Here is a 19,060-nt window from a genome sequence, read left to right as displayed (position 1 = left end):
CTTACATTTACATTGAAGATACTTGCCTTTACGTAGAAGATACTTGCCTTTACGTAGAAGATACTTACATTTACGTAGAAGATGCGTTCATTTACGTAGATTCTTACACTTGTATATAACATTATTATCTGCGTTGGAGAAGGTGCTTTCTAATCATCAACTTTGGTAGTCTTATTTTCTCGATTAATTGACAGTTATTTTGACAGTAATTTCATGTACGTAGGTGATGACGTAGTTGTTTACGCCTCAAACGTATCCGTACCGATATGTAAAATGTGAAAAGCATTTTCATGTAGAATGTATGAATTTGCATCCTCATAAGTCAAAGGCTTAACTATTAATTGGTTAGTCTTAGTAAGAAGGGGATGAAAAAGATTTCAACATTGCGTGCACATAAATGGTATCCAGCAGTATGCTCAGCGACTTCCGGAAACTGGAGTACTGTACGGCGAAATACGATCGACATTCCTAAAGTACAAATCATTTTAGCCATGTGTACACCATACATGTGTGTAAATATTTGCCTTCTACTCCACGATGTATGCCAATTCCTAATTATTTATATGTAAAGGCCCTTTCCCTGCTGGTCTCATCATCGAGTCTGTGTTGGAGCACGTGGCCAAGCATCTCAGTCGGAACGCCCTGGAGATCAAAGAGCTGAACCTATACAAGGTCGGCCAGGTAGGTTATCACAGGATAGGTGAGTGTATTTTTGCACCGCTTAATGAGATTGACCACTTTGATGACAACATAGTCGGGGCGAAGTGGCATTCGAACCCAAATTCATAGATTCCTGGCGTGCCCAAGGGACGCAACTGCACACAGCAAATTGCGTCGCTTTACATGCCTGATCTACACGGATTTAGGGTCTAGGATGGAGGATGATCTGGGATGAATAATTTCCGAGACAAAATAGAAACCAGCTTCATCAACCCTCGCTACATTCCCCACTATTTACTTAAATAAAGTCATTTTGTATTTCTCATGCGCACCATACCGCATTTGTCAACCGACTGAGAAGTAAAATTTCAATCACAACTTGACTCCTGAGAGTCTTCAGTCCTGCCCCACAAAGAAACACATGTGATACATGTGGTCCAGCTTAGGCAAGTGAGTTTGTTCACAATTGCCCCTGTTCACCCAGCAGAAAATGGGTACCCGGTGGTAGTCATGTTACTATTAACCTTCTGGCGCCTCACAGGCAGCTTGGCTTATCCGGGGTAATAATGTGCTGTGCTTTGGTTGTCAGCGCTATGAGCATTCACCTAAATTTAGCGCAGTATAAATGCACTTATTATTTCTTCTTATTATTTTGTTTGTTTTGTATTATTTTCAGACTGACCTGCGTGGACATGAACTGACCTACTGCACCTTGAGAAAACTGTGGACTGACCTACAGCAGTGGGGGGATGTTGCGAGACGCCAGAACGAGGTCAACAGCTTCAACAAGGTACTGTAGCTCTCTTACACTGAAATTCCTTCTTCACCAGTAACGTACAGATGGACCTATCTTATACCTTGATGTTTTGCCGACCGATTTGAAAATAAAATTAAATCAATTAATGTACATGAGTTGTACTGATTTTACGAAAAGTGTCGTAGCAAGACAAAGTACACGCATATATACCCCACAAATGTTCCCTAAATCCATAGTAGTTTTCATGACCGAGTCTTTAATTTTGACTGCACTGAAGACGTGATATTCTCTCCTCTGAAAAGTGAGGAGCTGATAAAATGATTCATGGGCGTGATGTGATGGTTAACTTTGTAGCAGGCGCGTTGTTAACAAACGTGGTATTTCTTCTCAGTGGCGAATCCAGAGGGGGGTTCAGGGGGTTCGACCTCTCCCCCCCCTTTTTTTGTGTTGAAAATGACTAAAGACCACATTGAAGTTAATGTTTTGCAATGGCAGAGCCAAGATGAAACCCCAACCCCCCTTTGAAAATTTCTGGATGCGCCTATGCTTCTTGCTCACTTTGTACGGAAGTTCAAGGAATGTCTATGAGTCACAGATCCTCGTGACTTTGCGAGCATGAATAGAAGTTTTAAAATATATACAAAATTTTGAGATGACCCTCGACTCGAAATGCTTCACAGTATAATACATTATGACAAGGCCGGACACTGCAGGTAGCAAAGGTATTGTAAGTCCCTATGGTAAGGTGATCTGCCTTAAGTTTCAATCGATCTATAGCACGTTTTTATCAGTAATTGTTAAAGATGAGGATACCGTTTTATGATTACATACTAGTTTTAAAAACAGCTTACTGTGCTTTCATGACAGGAGTGTACATTATGTACATGTATTTATTATGAACCCGTAAAGATCCGCGTTAGAATTGATATTCAGTAACCCTTGCTAAGAGGCGACTAAAAGAATCGGGTGGACAGGCTCGCTCGCATGTCATCTTATCCAAATTGCGTAGAACCATGTTCATGATGTTGGTCACTGCATTGTCTGGTCCAAATGTGATTATTTACAGACCGCCGCAATATTGCTGGAATATTGCTGAGTTTGGCGTAAAACTAAACTCACTCACTATATTTATTAAGTATTTGTTACTTTTACTATATTGCTGAAATGCTGCAGGAAATTTGTAACTAGTGAAAGGTACACAGTCATTAATTGCATACTCATAAACTTTCTGATAAATATTGGGACGGTGGGCTAGCCTAGTGGTTAAAGCGTGCGCTCGTTACGCTGAAGATCCAGGTGGATTCCCCACATGGATACAATGTGTGAGCCCATTACTGGTGTCCCCAGCCGTGATATTGCACGAATATTGCTAAAAGCGGCGTAAAACCATACTCACTCACTCACTCACTAATAAACATTACAATACTTAGGCTAACCAATGGAAGAAACGTGGGCTGACGATGACGCCTGTGAAGTATGGGTTTGTGTACATGGGTCCGGGCCATACCGTCGACGTTGCCATCTACGCCCGAGACGGCACCGTTACCGTCGTCCAGGGAGGCGTTGAGATGGGGCAGGGTTTATTCACCAAGGTATGTAGATATATTTGTCAGTTTCACTTCCTCTTTGTAGATGCAATTGTATCAACTGTAATACAATATATACCACTGCAAAACAACGCAATAAGTTAAATACAATTACATCAATTGCATGACATCCGAATACAATATAATTAAATAATTGACGCCAATAGGGCGGTGGGCTAGCCTAGTCGTAAAAGCGTTCACTCGTGGGTGCAATAAGTGAAGCCAATTTCTAGAAAATAATGAAATCGGTGTAAAACTCACTCACTCACTCACTCACAAGAGAGAGCTAAATAATGTAGGTCACAGACGTACTGTACAATATTCCAGGCTGGTAAACATTTGATTCAAGAAAAGAGAGACTAGAGGTTGATGTTATGAGCAAACGGAGTTCGAAATATAATCCCGAATACCATGCCTTACAATACTACGAATACAATACAATGCATTTATACAAAACATTAAAGCAATCCAATACAAAGCAATGCCTTAGAAGGGCGGTGGGGTAGCCCAGTGGTTAAAGCATTCGTTCGTCTCGCTGAATGCCCGGATTCTATTCCCCACATGAGTACAATGTGTGAAGCCCATTTCTTGTATTCCCCGCAGTGATATTGCTCGAGTATTGCTAATCACCTCACTCACCCAATGCCTTACTGTTCAATATATCCAAAAGAATTCTGTTAATTCAGTACAATACAGTGCAACTTAATACAATGCTATACAATACAAGTACAGTCAGCTCTCGTTAATCCGACACTCATTAATCCGACAATCACGTTAATCCGACAAACGCCTGATTGTACATTAGACGTCCACATGTTATTATGGAATTAGTTGTATGGAAACTGTAACATATTCAACATCCGGGTCATAATGGCAGCTGATATGCGGTAAAAACAAACGTGAGTTTTGTGCCAATGTGGTCATGAAATAGATATGAAACTGTTCGCTTACGTGATTATATATGTATGTTATGCCATCTATGAATGCTAATAAATGATAACAAGTATGTATTGTTAGTATTTTTTATTTCTGTGAATATTTTTACGTACGATGAAGATAACTAGATCTACCATTTCTGATATGCATGCAACAGTATGACGATCATGACATTTAGTAAACATTGATATTTTCACACAAATACATTAATCCGACATTTTCATTAATCCGACATATTTCTCTGCAACCACAAGTGTCGGATTAACGAGAGTTGACTGTATTTCCTCTGTAGGTTGCGCAAGCGGTGGCCATGACCCTCGGCATTCCCGTGAGCAAGGTGAAGGTCCTGCCAAACCAGTCTCACACAACAGCCAACAGCTTTCTGACTGGAGGAAGTACGGCCAGTGAAACATCTGTCATGGTGAGAGGAGATATTACTGTGTAAGATTAAGAAACGCGTTTGTGTATGTATACTTTATATATTGATACGCATTCAAATGTCTGAGTAAGAGTTACGCGCCCTTTACAAAAAATTCTAACAACTTATTTGATTGGACAGTTAGTTTCAGCATTTGTTATTCAAAGCGGAATCAAAACAATTGGTTTGAGGGTCTTTAATCTATCGTAGTAGAGTGAATACACAATACCCTTGATTGCCGAGGATGTAAATGGTTATAACCAGCACTACCTGTCCTGCAGTCTGCCTTGAAGTGTTGTGAGATCCTGAAAGAAAGAATGGCACCAATCCGTGAGGCCAACCCTGAATCTGACTGGGAGGCGTTGGTGAAAGCGTGTGACCTGGCGGGAATAGAGCTGACAGCAAAGCACAAGTAAGTTTATATAATACTCAAACGATGTTGTGGAACCTAACTGCAGTAACTCTGTCATGACCTGAGTCAAAGAACACCCAATTCTAACATATCACTGTAGTTAACCAGCGATGTCATGACAGATTCCCTTTTCTGGTGTCCCTAGCCGTGATATTGCTTGAATATTGCTAAAAGCGGTGTAAAGCTAAACTCACGCTTGGCAGATGAACTATATATTTGTAGTTATATATTAGAATCGGGTGTTCTTCTTTTGAGGAATAGATAGATGGAAACGATTTCACTTTTACAACGTTATATAGGGGTTCCTGTTGATATATTGTCTCTCCAGCAATGTATCTGCACGGACGAATTCAACTCATGAAGGTATATGGTTCGATTCACTGAATACGCGAGTGAATTGCCACAAGACGCATATAAAACCCGTCTCAAGCGCATCATGTTTACTCTGTGTCCCGGAGCGGTAGGGCAGCCGAGTGGTTAAAGCTTTCGCACGGAAGACCCGGATTCGATTCCCAAAATGGGAACATTGCGGGAAGACCATTTCCGCCGTGATATTTTGCTTGAATATTGCTAAAGCGGCGTAAAACCATACTCACTCACTCCCTGTGTCCCAGATCTGCCCCAAAGAAGAAGGAAGGTCCTGGAGAGTTCCACTACTTCACGTACTGCGTGGGGGTGACGGAGGTGGAGCTGGACGTCCTCACGGGGGAGAACCAGGTCCGGAGGGTGGACATACTCTTCGACTGTGGGGAGAGGTTGGTACTAACGTACTGTGGAAATTTAGAACGTCAATGACAGAAAATAACCAGTCTCAATCAATTCAAAACGTCAATGACAGGATAACCTGTCTCATTTAATTCAAAACTTCACTGACAGAATAACCTGTCTCAGTTAAAAACGTCAATCAAAACTGTCTCCATTCAATTCAAAACGTCACTGACAGAAACTAACCTGTCCTCTCAGTTAATTCAAAACGTCAATGACAGAAAACCTGTCTCAGTTAATTCAAAACGTCAATGACAGGATAACCTGTCTCATTTAATTCAAAACGTCAATGACAGGATAACCTGTCTCATTTAATTCAAAACGTCAATGACAGAATAACCTGTCTCAGTTAATTCAAAACGTCAATGACAGGAATTCTGAAAGAGCGTCAATGACAGGATAACCTGTCTCAGTTACTTCAAAACGTCAATGACAAGTCTCATTAAATTCAAAACGTCAATGACAGAATAACCTGTCTCATTTAATTCAAAACGTCAATGACAGGATAACCTGTCTCATTTAATTCAAAACGTCAATGACAGAATTACCTGTCTCATTTAATTCAAAACGTCAATGACAGGATAACCTGTCTCAGTTAATTCAAAACGTTACAGGATAACCTGTCTCAGTTAATTCAAACGTCAATAACCTGTCTCACAGTCAATCTGTCGATAACCTGTCTCATTAATAATTTACAAATAACCTGTCGTCAATGACAGGATAACCTGTCTCATTTAATTCAAAAGCGTCAATGACAAAACGTACAATGAACCTGTCTCATTTAATTCAAAACGTCAATGACAGGATAACCTGTCTCAGTTAATTCAAAACGTCAATGACAGAATAACCTGTCTGTCTCATCTAAATGAACACAGTGGATTATTGTCCAGTTACAGTTTCCCTAAATTGATGTTATGTTTTCCGATATAAATATATGATATATATACTTTGGGGAAACTATAGAACAAATAAAGAAAATAATGAAATATAGAACGTCAGTGCAAAAGAATACCCAGTCTTGACTAGTCTTCAGAAACAAATTCAGTTTGGTTTTAAAGGAAAAAATAGCTGTGAAAATAAATGACATGCCCAAATGATCAGTGATGACACCAGGTGTTTTCCTTTATAACAACTATGAAGAGGGTAGGTCTGTCTGCCCTACCGGTAACACCACCCGTATACAAAATTTTCTTAAATGGAAAAATGAAACCATTTAAACAACACTTAAAGTATGTATTTTGATTTTGTAATTTTTAAATCGGAAAGGAATGCTCTTTAAATCCTCATTTAACTTTTATGTGTAGTATTTTAAACTGTATGTAAACATGAAATGTCCGAACTTGCAGCCTGAACCCCACCATCGATATTGGTCAGATCGAGGGTGCCTATGTGATGGGGTTGGGGAACCTGCTGACGGAGAACATCATCTACGACCCGGAGACAGGGGCTGTGCTGACTGACGGAACATGGGTGAGACTGTAGATTTCTTCGCTTTCTTCAGTATGGATGTGAAAAGTACACATTGTCAAGCATTATGAGCTAATTATGACTCAAAGCATAAAATACCTTTAAGAGTGAGTGAGTTCAGTTTTACGCCCCACTCAGCAATATTCCAGATATATGGCGGCGGTCTTTAAATAATCGAGTCTGGACCAGACAATCCAGTGATATACAGCATGTGTCAACCAAGTCTGACCACCCGACCCCGTTAGTCGCCTCTCACGGCAAGCATGGGTTACTGAATATCAATTCTAACCCGGATCTTCACGGGTATAACTACCTTTATGAACTTGTTTGTTTGCCGGACATGTCGTTTTACTGAATATAAAATATTTTGCTCTTCGATTCTTAACGGGGCGGTGGGGTAGCCCAGTGGTTAAAGCGTTCGCCCGTCACACCGAAGACCTGGATTCAATTCCCGACATGAGTGCAATGTGTAAAGCACGTTTCTGGTTTCCACTACCGTTATATCAAAACTGACCTCATTCACTCATTCGTTTTCTGAGAAATAAACGTTTTGTATTTATGATATAAAAAGCTCTTTCCCCCCGACAATAACACACAACCCCACTACAGAAAACTCTTCAACCCCACATCCAAAACCCAAACCTAGGCAAGTAAAGGGTCAGTTTCTTTGTACTATGAACGAAGACACGTCTACATTAATGTTCCACAGGAATACAAGCCCCCGACAACTAAAGACATTCCCGTGGACATTCGCATCAAAATGTTGCCAGATGCGCCAAATCCCTATGGCGTTAAAGCATCGAAGGGTAAGAATGTCAATCCTCAAAATTATATTGTTTGTTGTTTAACGCCACATTCAGCAATATTCCAGCTATATAGCGGCAGTCTGTAAATAATCGAGTCTGGACCAGACAATCCAGTGATAAACGTCATGAGCATCGATCTACGCAACTAGGATACGATGCCATGTGTCAACAAAGTCAGCGCGCCAGGCCACCCAATCCCGTTAGTCGCCTGTTACGACAAGCATGGGTTACTGAAGATCTAACCCGGATCTTCACGGGTGGAATGTTATGTGAATAACCAAATAAACTGTAGTGAACTCTGGTATCGTTCTCCCATAGTTGTCTATACTGTGATTGGTCGATCAGAGGTTTCACATCACGGTTATCCCTTACTATGTATTTCTCCAGCTACCGGTGAGCCTCCCATTGTCTTAGCTACTGGAGCACTGTTCGCGTTGAAACAGGCCATGGAAGCGGCCAGGTTTGATCTGACGTCAAACAAAGAGTTCCAGCCAACAGGTAACAGTCTGACACGCTTCCTTGTTTGTGTGTTTGTGATTTAACGCTGCACTCAGCAGTTGGTATTGTTTGCGTACTGATGCTTTCAGCACCAATAATAAAGGAAGGTTTGTTTGTTTGTTTAACGCAGCACTCAGCAATATTCCATCTGTATGTCGGCGGTCTGTAAATGAAATCCAGCACTCAGCAATATTCCATCTGTATGTCGCCGGTCTGTAAATAATCCAGCGAGTATTAGACAATCCAGTGAATATTTGTGTGTTTGTTATTTATGTTTGTTATTTAACGCTGCACTCAGCAATATTCCAGCTATATGTCGCCGGTCTGTAAATAATCCAGTGAGTATTAGACAATCCAGTGAATATTTGTGTGTTTGTTATTTATGTTTGTTATTTAACGCTGCACTCAGCAATATTCCAGCTATATGTCGCCGGTCTGTAAATAATCCAGTGAGTATTAGACAATCCAGTGAATATTTGTGTGTTTGTTATTTATGTTTGTTATTTAACGCTGCACTCAGCAATATTCCAGCTATATGTCGCCGGTCTGTAAAATAATGAATCAATCCAGTGAGTATTATTTAACGCTGCACTCCAAATCCAGTGAATATTTGTGTGTTTGTTATTTATGTTTGTTATTTAACGCTGCACTCAGCAATATTCCAGCTATATGTCGCCGGTCTGTAAATAATCCAGTGAGTATTAGACAATCCAGTGAATATTTGTGTGTTTGTTATTTATGTTTGTTATTTAACGCTGCACTCAGCAATATTCCAGCTATATGTCGCCGGTCTGTAAATAATCCAGTGAGTATTAGACAATCCAGTGAATATTTGTGTGTTTGTTATTTATGTTTGTTATTTAACGCTGCACTCAGCAATATTCCAGCTATATGTCGCCGGTCTGTAAATAATCCAGTGAGTATTAGACAATCCAGTGAATATTTTGTTATTTAACGCTGCACTCCAGCAATATTCCAGCTATGTGTCGCCGGTCTGTTATTTATGTTTTTGTTATTTAACGCTGCACTCAGCAATATTCCAGCTATATGTCGCCGGTCTGTAAATAATCCAGTGAGTATTAGACAATCCAGTGAATATTTGTGTGTTTGTTATTTATGTTTGTTATTTAACGCTGCACTCAGCAATATTCCAACTGTATGTCGGCGGTCTTTTGATAATCTAGTGAGTATTAGACAATCCAGTGAATGTTTGTGTGTTTGCTATTTATGTTTGTTATTTAACGCTATTTTCCAGCTGTGTGACAGCGGTCAGTAAACAATTGAGTGTGGACCACATAATCAAGTGATTGTGTGGGTTTTTGTGTGTGCGTGTTTGTTATTTAAGCTGCACTCTGCAATTTTCCAACTGTATAGGATAACATGCTGATTTGTGTACAAAGAGTGAGTGAGTGAGTTAAAATTTAAAGTCACTTTGGCAATATTTCAGCCATATCGTGACTAAAACAACATATATTGTGTACAAAGAAGCTATGTTGCAATTTCAAGTGGATTAATCACTTAGACATATTATACTGACTCCGAGGAGTTTTTAAAAGAAATTTATTCCCAAATGCCAAGCACAAGGGTGGGTAACATTAAGTACCATATTTTATCGTATCATTTCGGCACTCTCGGTGGTCGATCTGCACAGGGTTGTGTGTTTCATCATGTGTATCTACGTTTCCAGTGGCGCCGTACACGGTGGAGCGGCTGATGCTGGGGTGCGGCGTCCATGTTGATAAACTCGTCTTGTGAGTGATGTCTCCGTCGGGGAAGTCGTGATCGCTGTGGAGGAAGATGTTCAGTGTATCAGCGTACACAACTATATATTACGACCATGGCGTCTTGAACTAGACTGCAATTAGTTGCAGATTCCATATCACACAGAGTTATAAATCACAGCTTTGATTGTCCTTGTAGCAATATCACTCAGAACTTCAGAACGAAAATTAATTAGAAAGTGGTTATTGTAACATGTGTTATATTTGAATTACACATTCTCCGTAAAATACAGATTATAGTTTTTGTTGGGTTGAGTCTAATCCTGGATTCGAACCCGCACTGTCATACCCCTGGGTCAGTGGATCGCTGACTGTGTGCTGGCGATTTGGTGATTAAATCTGACGTAATGGATTCGAATCCTTTTTGGGACTCAAATGAGTGTAGTCCCAAATGTAAATTATGTTACAAGGACAACAGGCTTTGATTTCAACCTGTGGTCAGGTTTTTTCCACTGCTCATGTACACATGATAATCATTTAACCATCTATATCATCTCAGCATGTTGTTTTACTACAATCTGTATGTAGGGGGCGGTGGGGTAGCCTAGTGGTTAAAGCGTTCGCTCGTCACGCTGAAGACCCGGGTTCGATTCCCCACGTGGGTACAATGTGTGAAGCTTATTTCTGGCGTCCCCCGCCGTGATATTGATGGAATATTGCTAAAAGCGGCGTAAAACTAAATCTCACACACTCAGATAGTCTGGAGAGACGTGGTAAGATACCAATTAAATATTTAATCACTGACTGTAGGTAGTCTGAAAGTGTTGATAACGAGATACTATGCATATGTGTACTTTGGTAACTTTTGTAATATTTTCTCTGATACTAAAGGGGCTAGAAGCACGAGCAATATTTAAATATAAATGTTTTATCTCTTAAAAGTAAATAGATAAATTTACGACAGCCTTTCCTTTTACGACTATAGTTCGTAATTTGTACACACAACAACATGGTAGTTTCATTAACAACCTATTTCCAGTGTTAACAACATGGTAGTTTCATTAACAACCTATTTCCAGTGTTAACAACATGGTAGTTTCATTAACAACCTATTTCCAGTGTTCAGTGGTAGTTTCATTAACAACCTATTTCCAGTGTTAACAACATGGTAGTTTCATTAACAACCTATTTCCAGTGTTAACAACTTGGTAGTTTCATTAACAACTTATTTCCAGTGATGGGTACAAAAAGACCACAAAAGAACAAACATCGGATATTTCATTCATTGCCATGTATCGTTCTGACAATTTCAATACTGTTCCCTATTTTGCAATGCATCGTTCTCATTAGGAGACAAACGGACAAAACGTGTATTTCAACGTCTCGTCAATTTGACTTTTGTGGAGGTACATAAATATCTCGGTAATTTTTTAAAACAATTTTTTTATATAGAAATCTGTTAAAGCTCTGTGTGACCACACAACATAAATACTTTGTAGGCACGTTTATGCAGCCTTTCTTTAAAGTGTCAACTTAATCTGTTTTGCACTGCGGTAAAATCAATAATTCTGTATGAGTGTGAAATATGGGGTTCAGGGTAAACTAGTTGAAATGGTTAATGTACAGTTTATTAGAAATTATTAGCGATTGTTCTCAATTGTTCTCGTTGCCCTTGGTCTGACAATTCGATGTGGCACCTCGCTGCCTGACACTCATCTGTGTACACAGATCTATCAACGAAATCAACATTGACATTGAGATTATTTCCTATGTGCGTCGCTAAGGCAACCACAGAATGTTTTGTTGTCATCATTAGCGTGTACCTGACAAATATATAGATGTGTGCACGTTTCACAATACAATACTGTCATGAAGCGCAACCACCGTCCACGTCAAAAACAAACAAAAAACCTCTCAGTATAATTGGTAAATATTACCGATTGATGGAAGAACCATGGTGTTGGCATATATTGTCTGACAATTCTTGTGAAAATAGGGTGTAGGTATATCTATTATTATTATTGATATTATAAGATGACGATAATGTTAATTTAGAAAATGACGGTAATGATGATAATTTTACGTTTCGTATACGAGATTTGAAATCACACATAAAACTCATGAAATTTCAAGGTGGTCAAATGAAAGTTCAAATAATCCCTTTTGTCATACAGCTCAGTTCGGCCCTTTGACTTCTTGTTTGCCCTCAATTTTACATAGACGTTATCAATAAAGAAATCCTGCATTTCACATTTTGTTTTTCTCAGTAAATCTCAGCTAAAGTTTTATTTCATTTTTTGACAAATTGTCCTGAACCTCTGAACATAGATACGTACATACACAAAACGCCAAAAGAAACGTTACCCTCCTTCCTTAATGACGGAGGTACCTGTCTTCAGGTGGCGTTGTAATGCGTGGACGTCCACTTCTTGGTCTGTCTACGGTGACCCCAGTCTGTCTGAAGCCCTGAATTAATCTTATAACCGTCATACGGTGGCATCCGAGGGCGTTGGCAACAGCACTGTATGTGGGCCCCATCTGCACCATCCCAATGGTTCTTTCTCACTCTTCAGCTGTTAATCGTGGAATATTTCTCGTACTTGTGTATCATATCATGTATTCTTGGCTCTCTTCATACCCTTTAGAATCATTCTACATGTGAAATGGATGCAAATACTGCTTAAATATTGCTGCGTTTTTCCGATTGGTATTGCTATGTGTAAACAGAAAATGGAAAAATGTTACTTTGCAAATAAAAATGTTAACAAAGATAATTTTAGATGTTCCTAAACATTTTTCACAATATCAAAACCACGTTTTACTTGTTTTCACTAATGCAAATCAGCAGAAAGTGTTTTAAAAGACTGAAATCACAGGAATGATTATTTTACAATTTTACACACTCTACAGCAGTTGTTTCTTGTTTTAATAGTTGAAAATGGTGACTTTCAATGGTTTATATTTGTCCCAAAACAGAATTTTATTTCAACCTTTCTTTTGGACATTTAAACCACTGTTATTGGTTTATTTCAGCATGGACGAAAATAGGACAAGTTAACTCTTCTGGATAATAATAATAATTGCATTTCACCTAAATATGAATGCATTTGAGAATTTTTTTTCATGATTTGCATAAAGCTGTGTTGTTAAGCTTTCTTGTAAACTAATACCTTCTAACATATCTTTGATAGTTTTTAAGTACTTCATAAAAGTAGGAGGGTAACGTTTCTTTTGGCGTTTAGTGTATATACTCATGGAAACGAATAAGGGAACACATGAAAGTACAAGTGTTCCTTTATTTATTTCAGAATTTCACCCACAGTGCAATATATACTTGTGAAGAAACCTGGAAATGAATAAAGGAACACTTGTACTTTCATGTGTTCCCTTATTTGTTTACTTGAGTATATCTTTGTTCACAACGTTTATTAACAAATGCCCCATGGATCAATGAATGAAGTTTTTCCTTTGGTTTGACTTGTTGTGTTGTGTTGTGTTGTGTTGTGGTGTGTACAAAGTTGAAAAATCATTCGGTCCGTTTTTGAATATCAAATCCTTTGTGCTGTTGAGAATCCACATGGTATTCACACTGCTCGTCTCAAATGTTTTGTGTGAATAAAGAACCGTGAAGATCCGGGTTAGAATTGGTCTTCAACAACCCACGCTTGCCGTAAGAGGCGACTAACGGGATCGGGTGGTGAGGCTCGCTGATATCTCATTTGCGTAGATCGATGCTCATGTTGTTATTCGCTGGATTGTCTGGTCCAGACTCGATTATTTACAGACCGCCGCCATATAAGTGGAATATTGCTGAGTGCGGCGTTAAAATACACATCATCCATTCATACCACATGTGCCCACAACTTCACGGTGCAAAAATAAATAAAGAACATTTGGATGTACGATAGTTTTAATGAAAGCTGTGTGAGGTAACATGAATGGAAAAGTTCATCCTGAAAACGACGTCCTCCTGCACGTCGAGACAGGAAAAGGGGGTTCGGGGTCGGAAGGATTGTTCTTGCGACTGAGGAGGCATACAGCCGATATTATCAGGGCGACTGCTGACGCCACCAGCACTGTGCTTGATGTCGATAGGCCGATGAGTTCTTGCAGACTGTCACGATATGAATCTAACGGAGAAATATTTTCATATCATCAACTGAAATATTCACCTTCTTGTTTATACTTGGAAAGAAGATAAATTAGTTACATGTACAGTCTCACTAAGACTTGTGACGAGTTATGATATTGTTCACTGCCCGTGCGATAAACTACGTAATTTTGAAGATGTTTTTGAGTAAGTGAGTGAGTGAGTGACCTTTACGCCGCACTTAGCAATATTCCAGCTATATGGCGGCGGTCTGTAAATAATCGAGGCTGTACATGTGTCAACCAAGTCAGCGAGCCCGTTACGACAAACATGGGCTGCTGAAGACCAATTCTAACCCGGATCTTCACGGGTCCGGATACAGGAAGAAGCTCCAGATGAAATACATATCAAATGTTATCAACAGTCATATCAAATCAGGAGTAAACAAAAACAAAATATTTCTTCACGGGTCATAAATGTTTTTGAATTATATACCTACGATAAACATGTTAATTTCAGAAGTGAAAACCTATGTTCATTTATTAATTGTTTACAATGGATGTAACCAATGTTATGTTTAGGATTACATTTTCTCTGTACAGTACAGATTCTACTTACTTTTAGCTTGAGGACCCCGCAAATATGTCTATTAGAAATTTAAGATAAGATAAACCCGCCCTGATAAAAACATAAGCACGGTTTGAAATGATTTAAGTGGAAGTGCATGTGGTTACAGAGAAGAGGAAAGTCATGTAGCGTAATTATACACCTTGAGGATAACGTACACGAATAATCAAATACAAATAATGTTCGAGGTATCTAAACTAAATAACGGTGATAACGAACTCAAAGAGATCACTCATTTCAATTCGGTATAACCGGAGTTCGGTATAACCGTAATTCTGTATACACATTTTAATACAATATGCAGCAAACGGCGGGGACCAAAGAAACAGTACTAGTTCGTTATATTTATGTTCGTTATAAACGTAGTTTAATGTCCCTTTCACGAAAGTTCGGTTACACTTGCAATTTCAGAAACAACATTGCACAATAATGATATGAGTCTGAATATCAAATTAAATTCGAAACAAATATGCATTAGATTAATATAACAGGAAAATCTGGAACTTCAAGCCATCCGCACCACATTTGACCGGGCCCATATATTCGAACTGCACCAACATGTTGTTCCATCCTTGTAGCCAGTCCATTCGTAATCCACATGCTCAGAACTAATTCATGAGCATATAATTGGCATTATATAACGTAGGTTAGGAACTGCGAATTCATTACAGATATCTAAAGCTGAAACTAGTGACGTCATAGCTTTAAATGCATGTTGTGGCAAATGAAAAACCAGGTAGGATATTCTTTTGCAATGGGGATAGGGGGGGTAGGGGGTCACGCATTTTGTTCTGTGGAGGTATGGGGTGCATCAACTTTAGGGTGCGGGGGGTTAGCGATTTTGTACATAATAATCTTAAAAACCTATGCTTAAAAGGTATGGGATGGGGAAGGGGGGTATTGATTTTGTACATAACATGCAATCGCTGACTTGATTGACACATGTCATAGGTTCCCCATTGCGTAGATCTATGCTCATGCTGTTTATCACTGGATTGTCTGGTCCAGATTCGATTATTTACAGACCGCCGCCATATAGCTGGAATATTGCTGAGTGGGGCGTGAAACTAAACTCACTCACTTACCTTTGTACATACACTTAAGGGGGGCCACTCACAATGTACATGCTTCTCCAGAAAAATCATCATCACCCCCCAAACCCCCTACCGCCCAGCCATAAATTAGGAACGGTCCCTTAGGGGCTGAGTTTCATTCAGTTACGAAGGTGAAGATTTAGTTATTCTATGTGTCATTGACCCGTGAAGATCCGGGTAAGAATATTTATCTTCAGTAACCATTGCTTGTCGTAAGAGGCGACTAACGGGATCGGGTGGTCAGGCTCGCTGACTTGATTGACACATGTCATCGGTTCCCCATTGCGTAGATCTATGCTCATGCTGTTTATCACTGGATTGTCTGGTCAAGACTCGATTATTTACAGACCGCCGCCATATAGCTGGAATATTGCGGAGTGCGGCGTAAAAATAAACTCACTCACTCCCTCTATGTGTCATTATCAAAGTCATACATCTCCATTTGATCAAGGTATTGAAATATGACATCAACACACCAGTCAGGTGAAATACCTGACCATTTTTCACCTTTTCATCGAAATAAACGCCAGAAACACATAAAACCAACATTTAGGTTATCGTTGGTTTGCTAAATTAATGATCTTGGTCGTGGATGCTAATTGTAAAGAAATTACTATGAGGAACTAAGTGTGGGTTTGAAAATAACTCCACGCACGCGCACACACACACTCACACACTGTTGTAGGGTCACTGATAAAAGAATCTAAATCTGGAAGGCATCCCATTTAAACAGAAACTATGTTGACTCAGCCAGGTCGCTATCTCTGAGTACTTCCTTTCTTGCTATTCTTGAAGAGGATATCTCTTGCTTTATCTCGGGTGGATGGATAGGCCTAGTTTGTCCCAAGGACATTACAGTGACACCGCAGTTTGTTTTTGTACTAATATCCTTTTGATTTTCGAATATGATTCTATAACATACTGAAAGGCAAAAGAAACGTTGTAATATTGGAAATGACATTTAAGTATCAATGGAGTATTTGAACCTATTTTTCTTAAAAATATACACCCGAAGTCAAGTTTGAGGAAAACATGAATCGTGGTCGCATAGCCTGTTTTTCCCAATAAAGTATTTGAGATTGAGGCTAGAAATGTTTTTGTTTGTGGAAAGGGAAGAGTTCACCCAAACACAACATTGAAATCGAGATGCACGTGCATCATGCATGCCTTCGGGCGTAAATTGCCGGCTTGAATTGCAATCGTTCATTTGTTTTTTGAACACAGTGTCTAAGGCACGTTGACCAGCGCCTTTAACAGCCATGAAAAATGTTTCTCGTCAGGAGCTCTGTATATATTTTTAACAGAATCAGTTGCAGCAGATAATCGAGACTGCTTATCCTGTCGTTTCAAGTGTTGATGTTAACATATACTGGCGACATTAAGAGGATAAACATGAACAGTCGATTCCGGGTGAGAATACTGTGTCTAAATTGCAGCATAGATTCAACAATATAACATCGGCATGAGCACAACACACACACGGACGCACGCATGCACGCAGACACACGCACACGCACATACATACATACAGACAGACAGACAGCGAGAGTTATAAATAACCTTGAACGCGATGTTAAACCAAATATATCTTAACACTATATACATACCCGTGGACGCTGCGATTTCACTCTGGAAGTAAGAGGAAACCAAGACAATCAAACATGGCCATAACGAATCACATGCATCACCATGAATATTCTTTGCGTTTACTTTCCATCGCATCACATTCTACAGAATTGTTGAGAAAACAAGGATCACAATAATAGAAATAAACAATGTTAACAATTTGCAAATGAAAAGCAAGTACAAAATACTCACAGTTAATAAACAACAAAGAACTAAAAGAGATGATTCTGTCATTGCGCGGGTGTTGGAGTTACAACCATATGTGCTGCAGATACAAACAAGAAACCGACATACACCCTTGACGACAGCCCAATCCCAGTCAGATTCGAGTGTTTGCGCATGATAAGGGAGATAACCCGTAACTGTCTTGAGTGATGCTCTTGGGTGCTCCAGGTGTCCTTACTCGATGAAAAGCCATTCAAAACAAGCAATATTTCATGAAACCCTGTTAAATCGAGCGAGACCTCATGAAAGTCCATTCAAAGCAAGCAATACTTGATGACGCTATGTGTTGGCGGTCTGTAAATAATCGAGTCTTGGCCAGACAATCCAGTGATGAACAGCGTGAGCATCGATCTAAGCAATTGGGACACGATGACATGTGTCAACTAAGTCAGCGAGCCTGACCACCCGATCCCGTAGCAGTATACACGTACTCGGCGATTGTCGTGCCCTCGCATTAGTCCTTCATCTTGCCGAGCACATTTTTTTGTTGATTTGGCTGTGCATTGGGTCATATTTAGGGTAGTCGCTGGTGTCATACAGGTGCATGTGTTTCTTCATGTCCTCGTACACGTCCTCGGTGTGAATTTCTATCAGCAGGGAATCTGTGTCTGTGTACAGCACTTCGCACCTGTCGCCGTACTGCTTTTTCAGCTCGTTGTAGTAGAAATCGTACATCAAGTGTTTGGATAAGTCGAGGATGCTCATCCCCACGTAAACGGGCCGGTTAAACTTGGTGTGGCTTTTGTTCATGTGCAGCGCTGCCAAGTCATCGTCAAATATCTTGCTTTGGTTGAAGGCCGTGCTGGCTAAGAGTTTCCTGAGTTTTTCTTCCTCGCTGGATCTGACTAATTTCACGTTAACGCGTTTTCTCAAATTCTCCATTGTCTTGCCGAACACTGAGTTGTTCATGAGCTCGTGTTTTTTTTAAATCGCTCGTGGCTTGTTTTTGCAGATTCGTGTTCAACCGAATGTAAGGTTCCATCCATGGACTTTGATCGAACTGGAGCACCCTGTGTATTTTCGTAAGTTTCATTCCCAGCGACAAGTACAGCTGCAGATTTCGATAGTGAACGACGTATTTTGACTTGTTCATCAAGTTCGGCACGAGTTTTTCGACGTTAGCCAGTTTGTTGTCTCCCAGGAAGTTTCGTTGATATTCGGACATCCAGTCCGGGTTCACCGTCAATCTTTTGGGAGCTAGCGGATAGCTGTTGTGCGATTCGTGTAGTTCTGCGAGATAGTCCAAGTCCACTTCAAGCACGTAGCCTTTGTTTGAATCCGGCGCGATGCTATTCACGTCAATCATCTCGGGCGAAGAGACCCATTCGAATCCCCGGTGGGGAGATAATAACTCATGGCCCAGCCGTACAGG

General features: G+C 39.9%; 1 protein-coding gene and 1 long non-coding RNA gene across 2 annotated transcripts in view; one reads left to right on the top strand and one right to left on the bottom strand.

Moving 5' to 3' along the window:
• LOC124284107 (probable aldehyde oxidase 2) overlaps nucleotides 1-10,981 on the top strand; it is a 43,935-nt gene extending 32,954 nt beyond the window's left edge. Inside the window, exons 26-35 of the mRNA XM_046720166.1 lie at nucleotides 572-681; nucleotides 1,337-1,450; nucleotides 2,848-3,009; nucleotides 4,232-4,360; nucleotides 4,639-4,769; nucleotides 5,384-5,524; nucleotides 6,881-7,004; nucleotides 7,711-7,807; nucleotides 8,195-8,305; nucleotides 9,993-10,981. Of these exons, the coding sequence (XP_046576122.1) occupies nucleotides 572-681; nucleotides 1,337-1,450; nucleotides 2,848-3,009; nucleotides 4,232-4,360; nucleotides 4,639-4,769; nucleotides 5,384-5,524; nucleotides 6,881-7,004; nucleotides 7,711-7,807; nucleotides 8,195-8,305; nucleotides 9,993-10,060 (1,187 nt within the window). The 3' untranslated portion in view covers nucleotides 10,061-10,981. The remainder of the gene's footprint in view (nucleotides 1-571; nucleotides 682-1,336; nucleotides 1,451-2,847; nucleotides 3,010-4,231; nucleotides 4,361-4,638; nucleotides 4,770-5,383; nucleotides 5,525-6,880; nucleotides 7,005-7,710; nucleotides 7,808-8,194; nucleotides 8,306-9,992) is intronic.
• Nucleotides 10,982-13,922: 2,941 nt separating this feature from the next.
• Nucleotides 13,923-17,788, bottom strand: LOC124284121. Its single transcript, XR_006900470.1, has 3 exons — nucleotides 17,656-17,788; nucleotides 17,445-17,466; nucleotides 13,923-14,156 (listed from the first exon to the last, which is right to left on the bottom strand). It is a non-coding gene; the product is annotated as an uncharacterized LOC124284121 (long non-coding RNA).
• Between the last annotated feature and the right edge of the window lie 1,272 nt (nucleotides 17,789-19,060).

This window comes from Haliotis rubra, unplaced genomic scaffold, assembly GCF_003918875.1.
Source record: "Haliotis rubra isolate DU_JTF1 unplaced genomic scaffold, ASM391887v1 Scf33, whole genome shotgun sequence".
In the NCBI taxonomy this organism is placed as follows: Eukaryota; Metazoa; Mollusca; class Gastropoda; order Lepetellida; family Haliotidae; genus Haliotis; species Haliotis rubra.
Note: the sequence above shows the minus strand (reverse complement) of the source record. Positions and strands in the feature narration are given on the sequence as shown.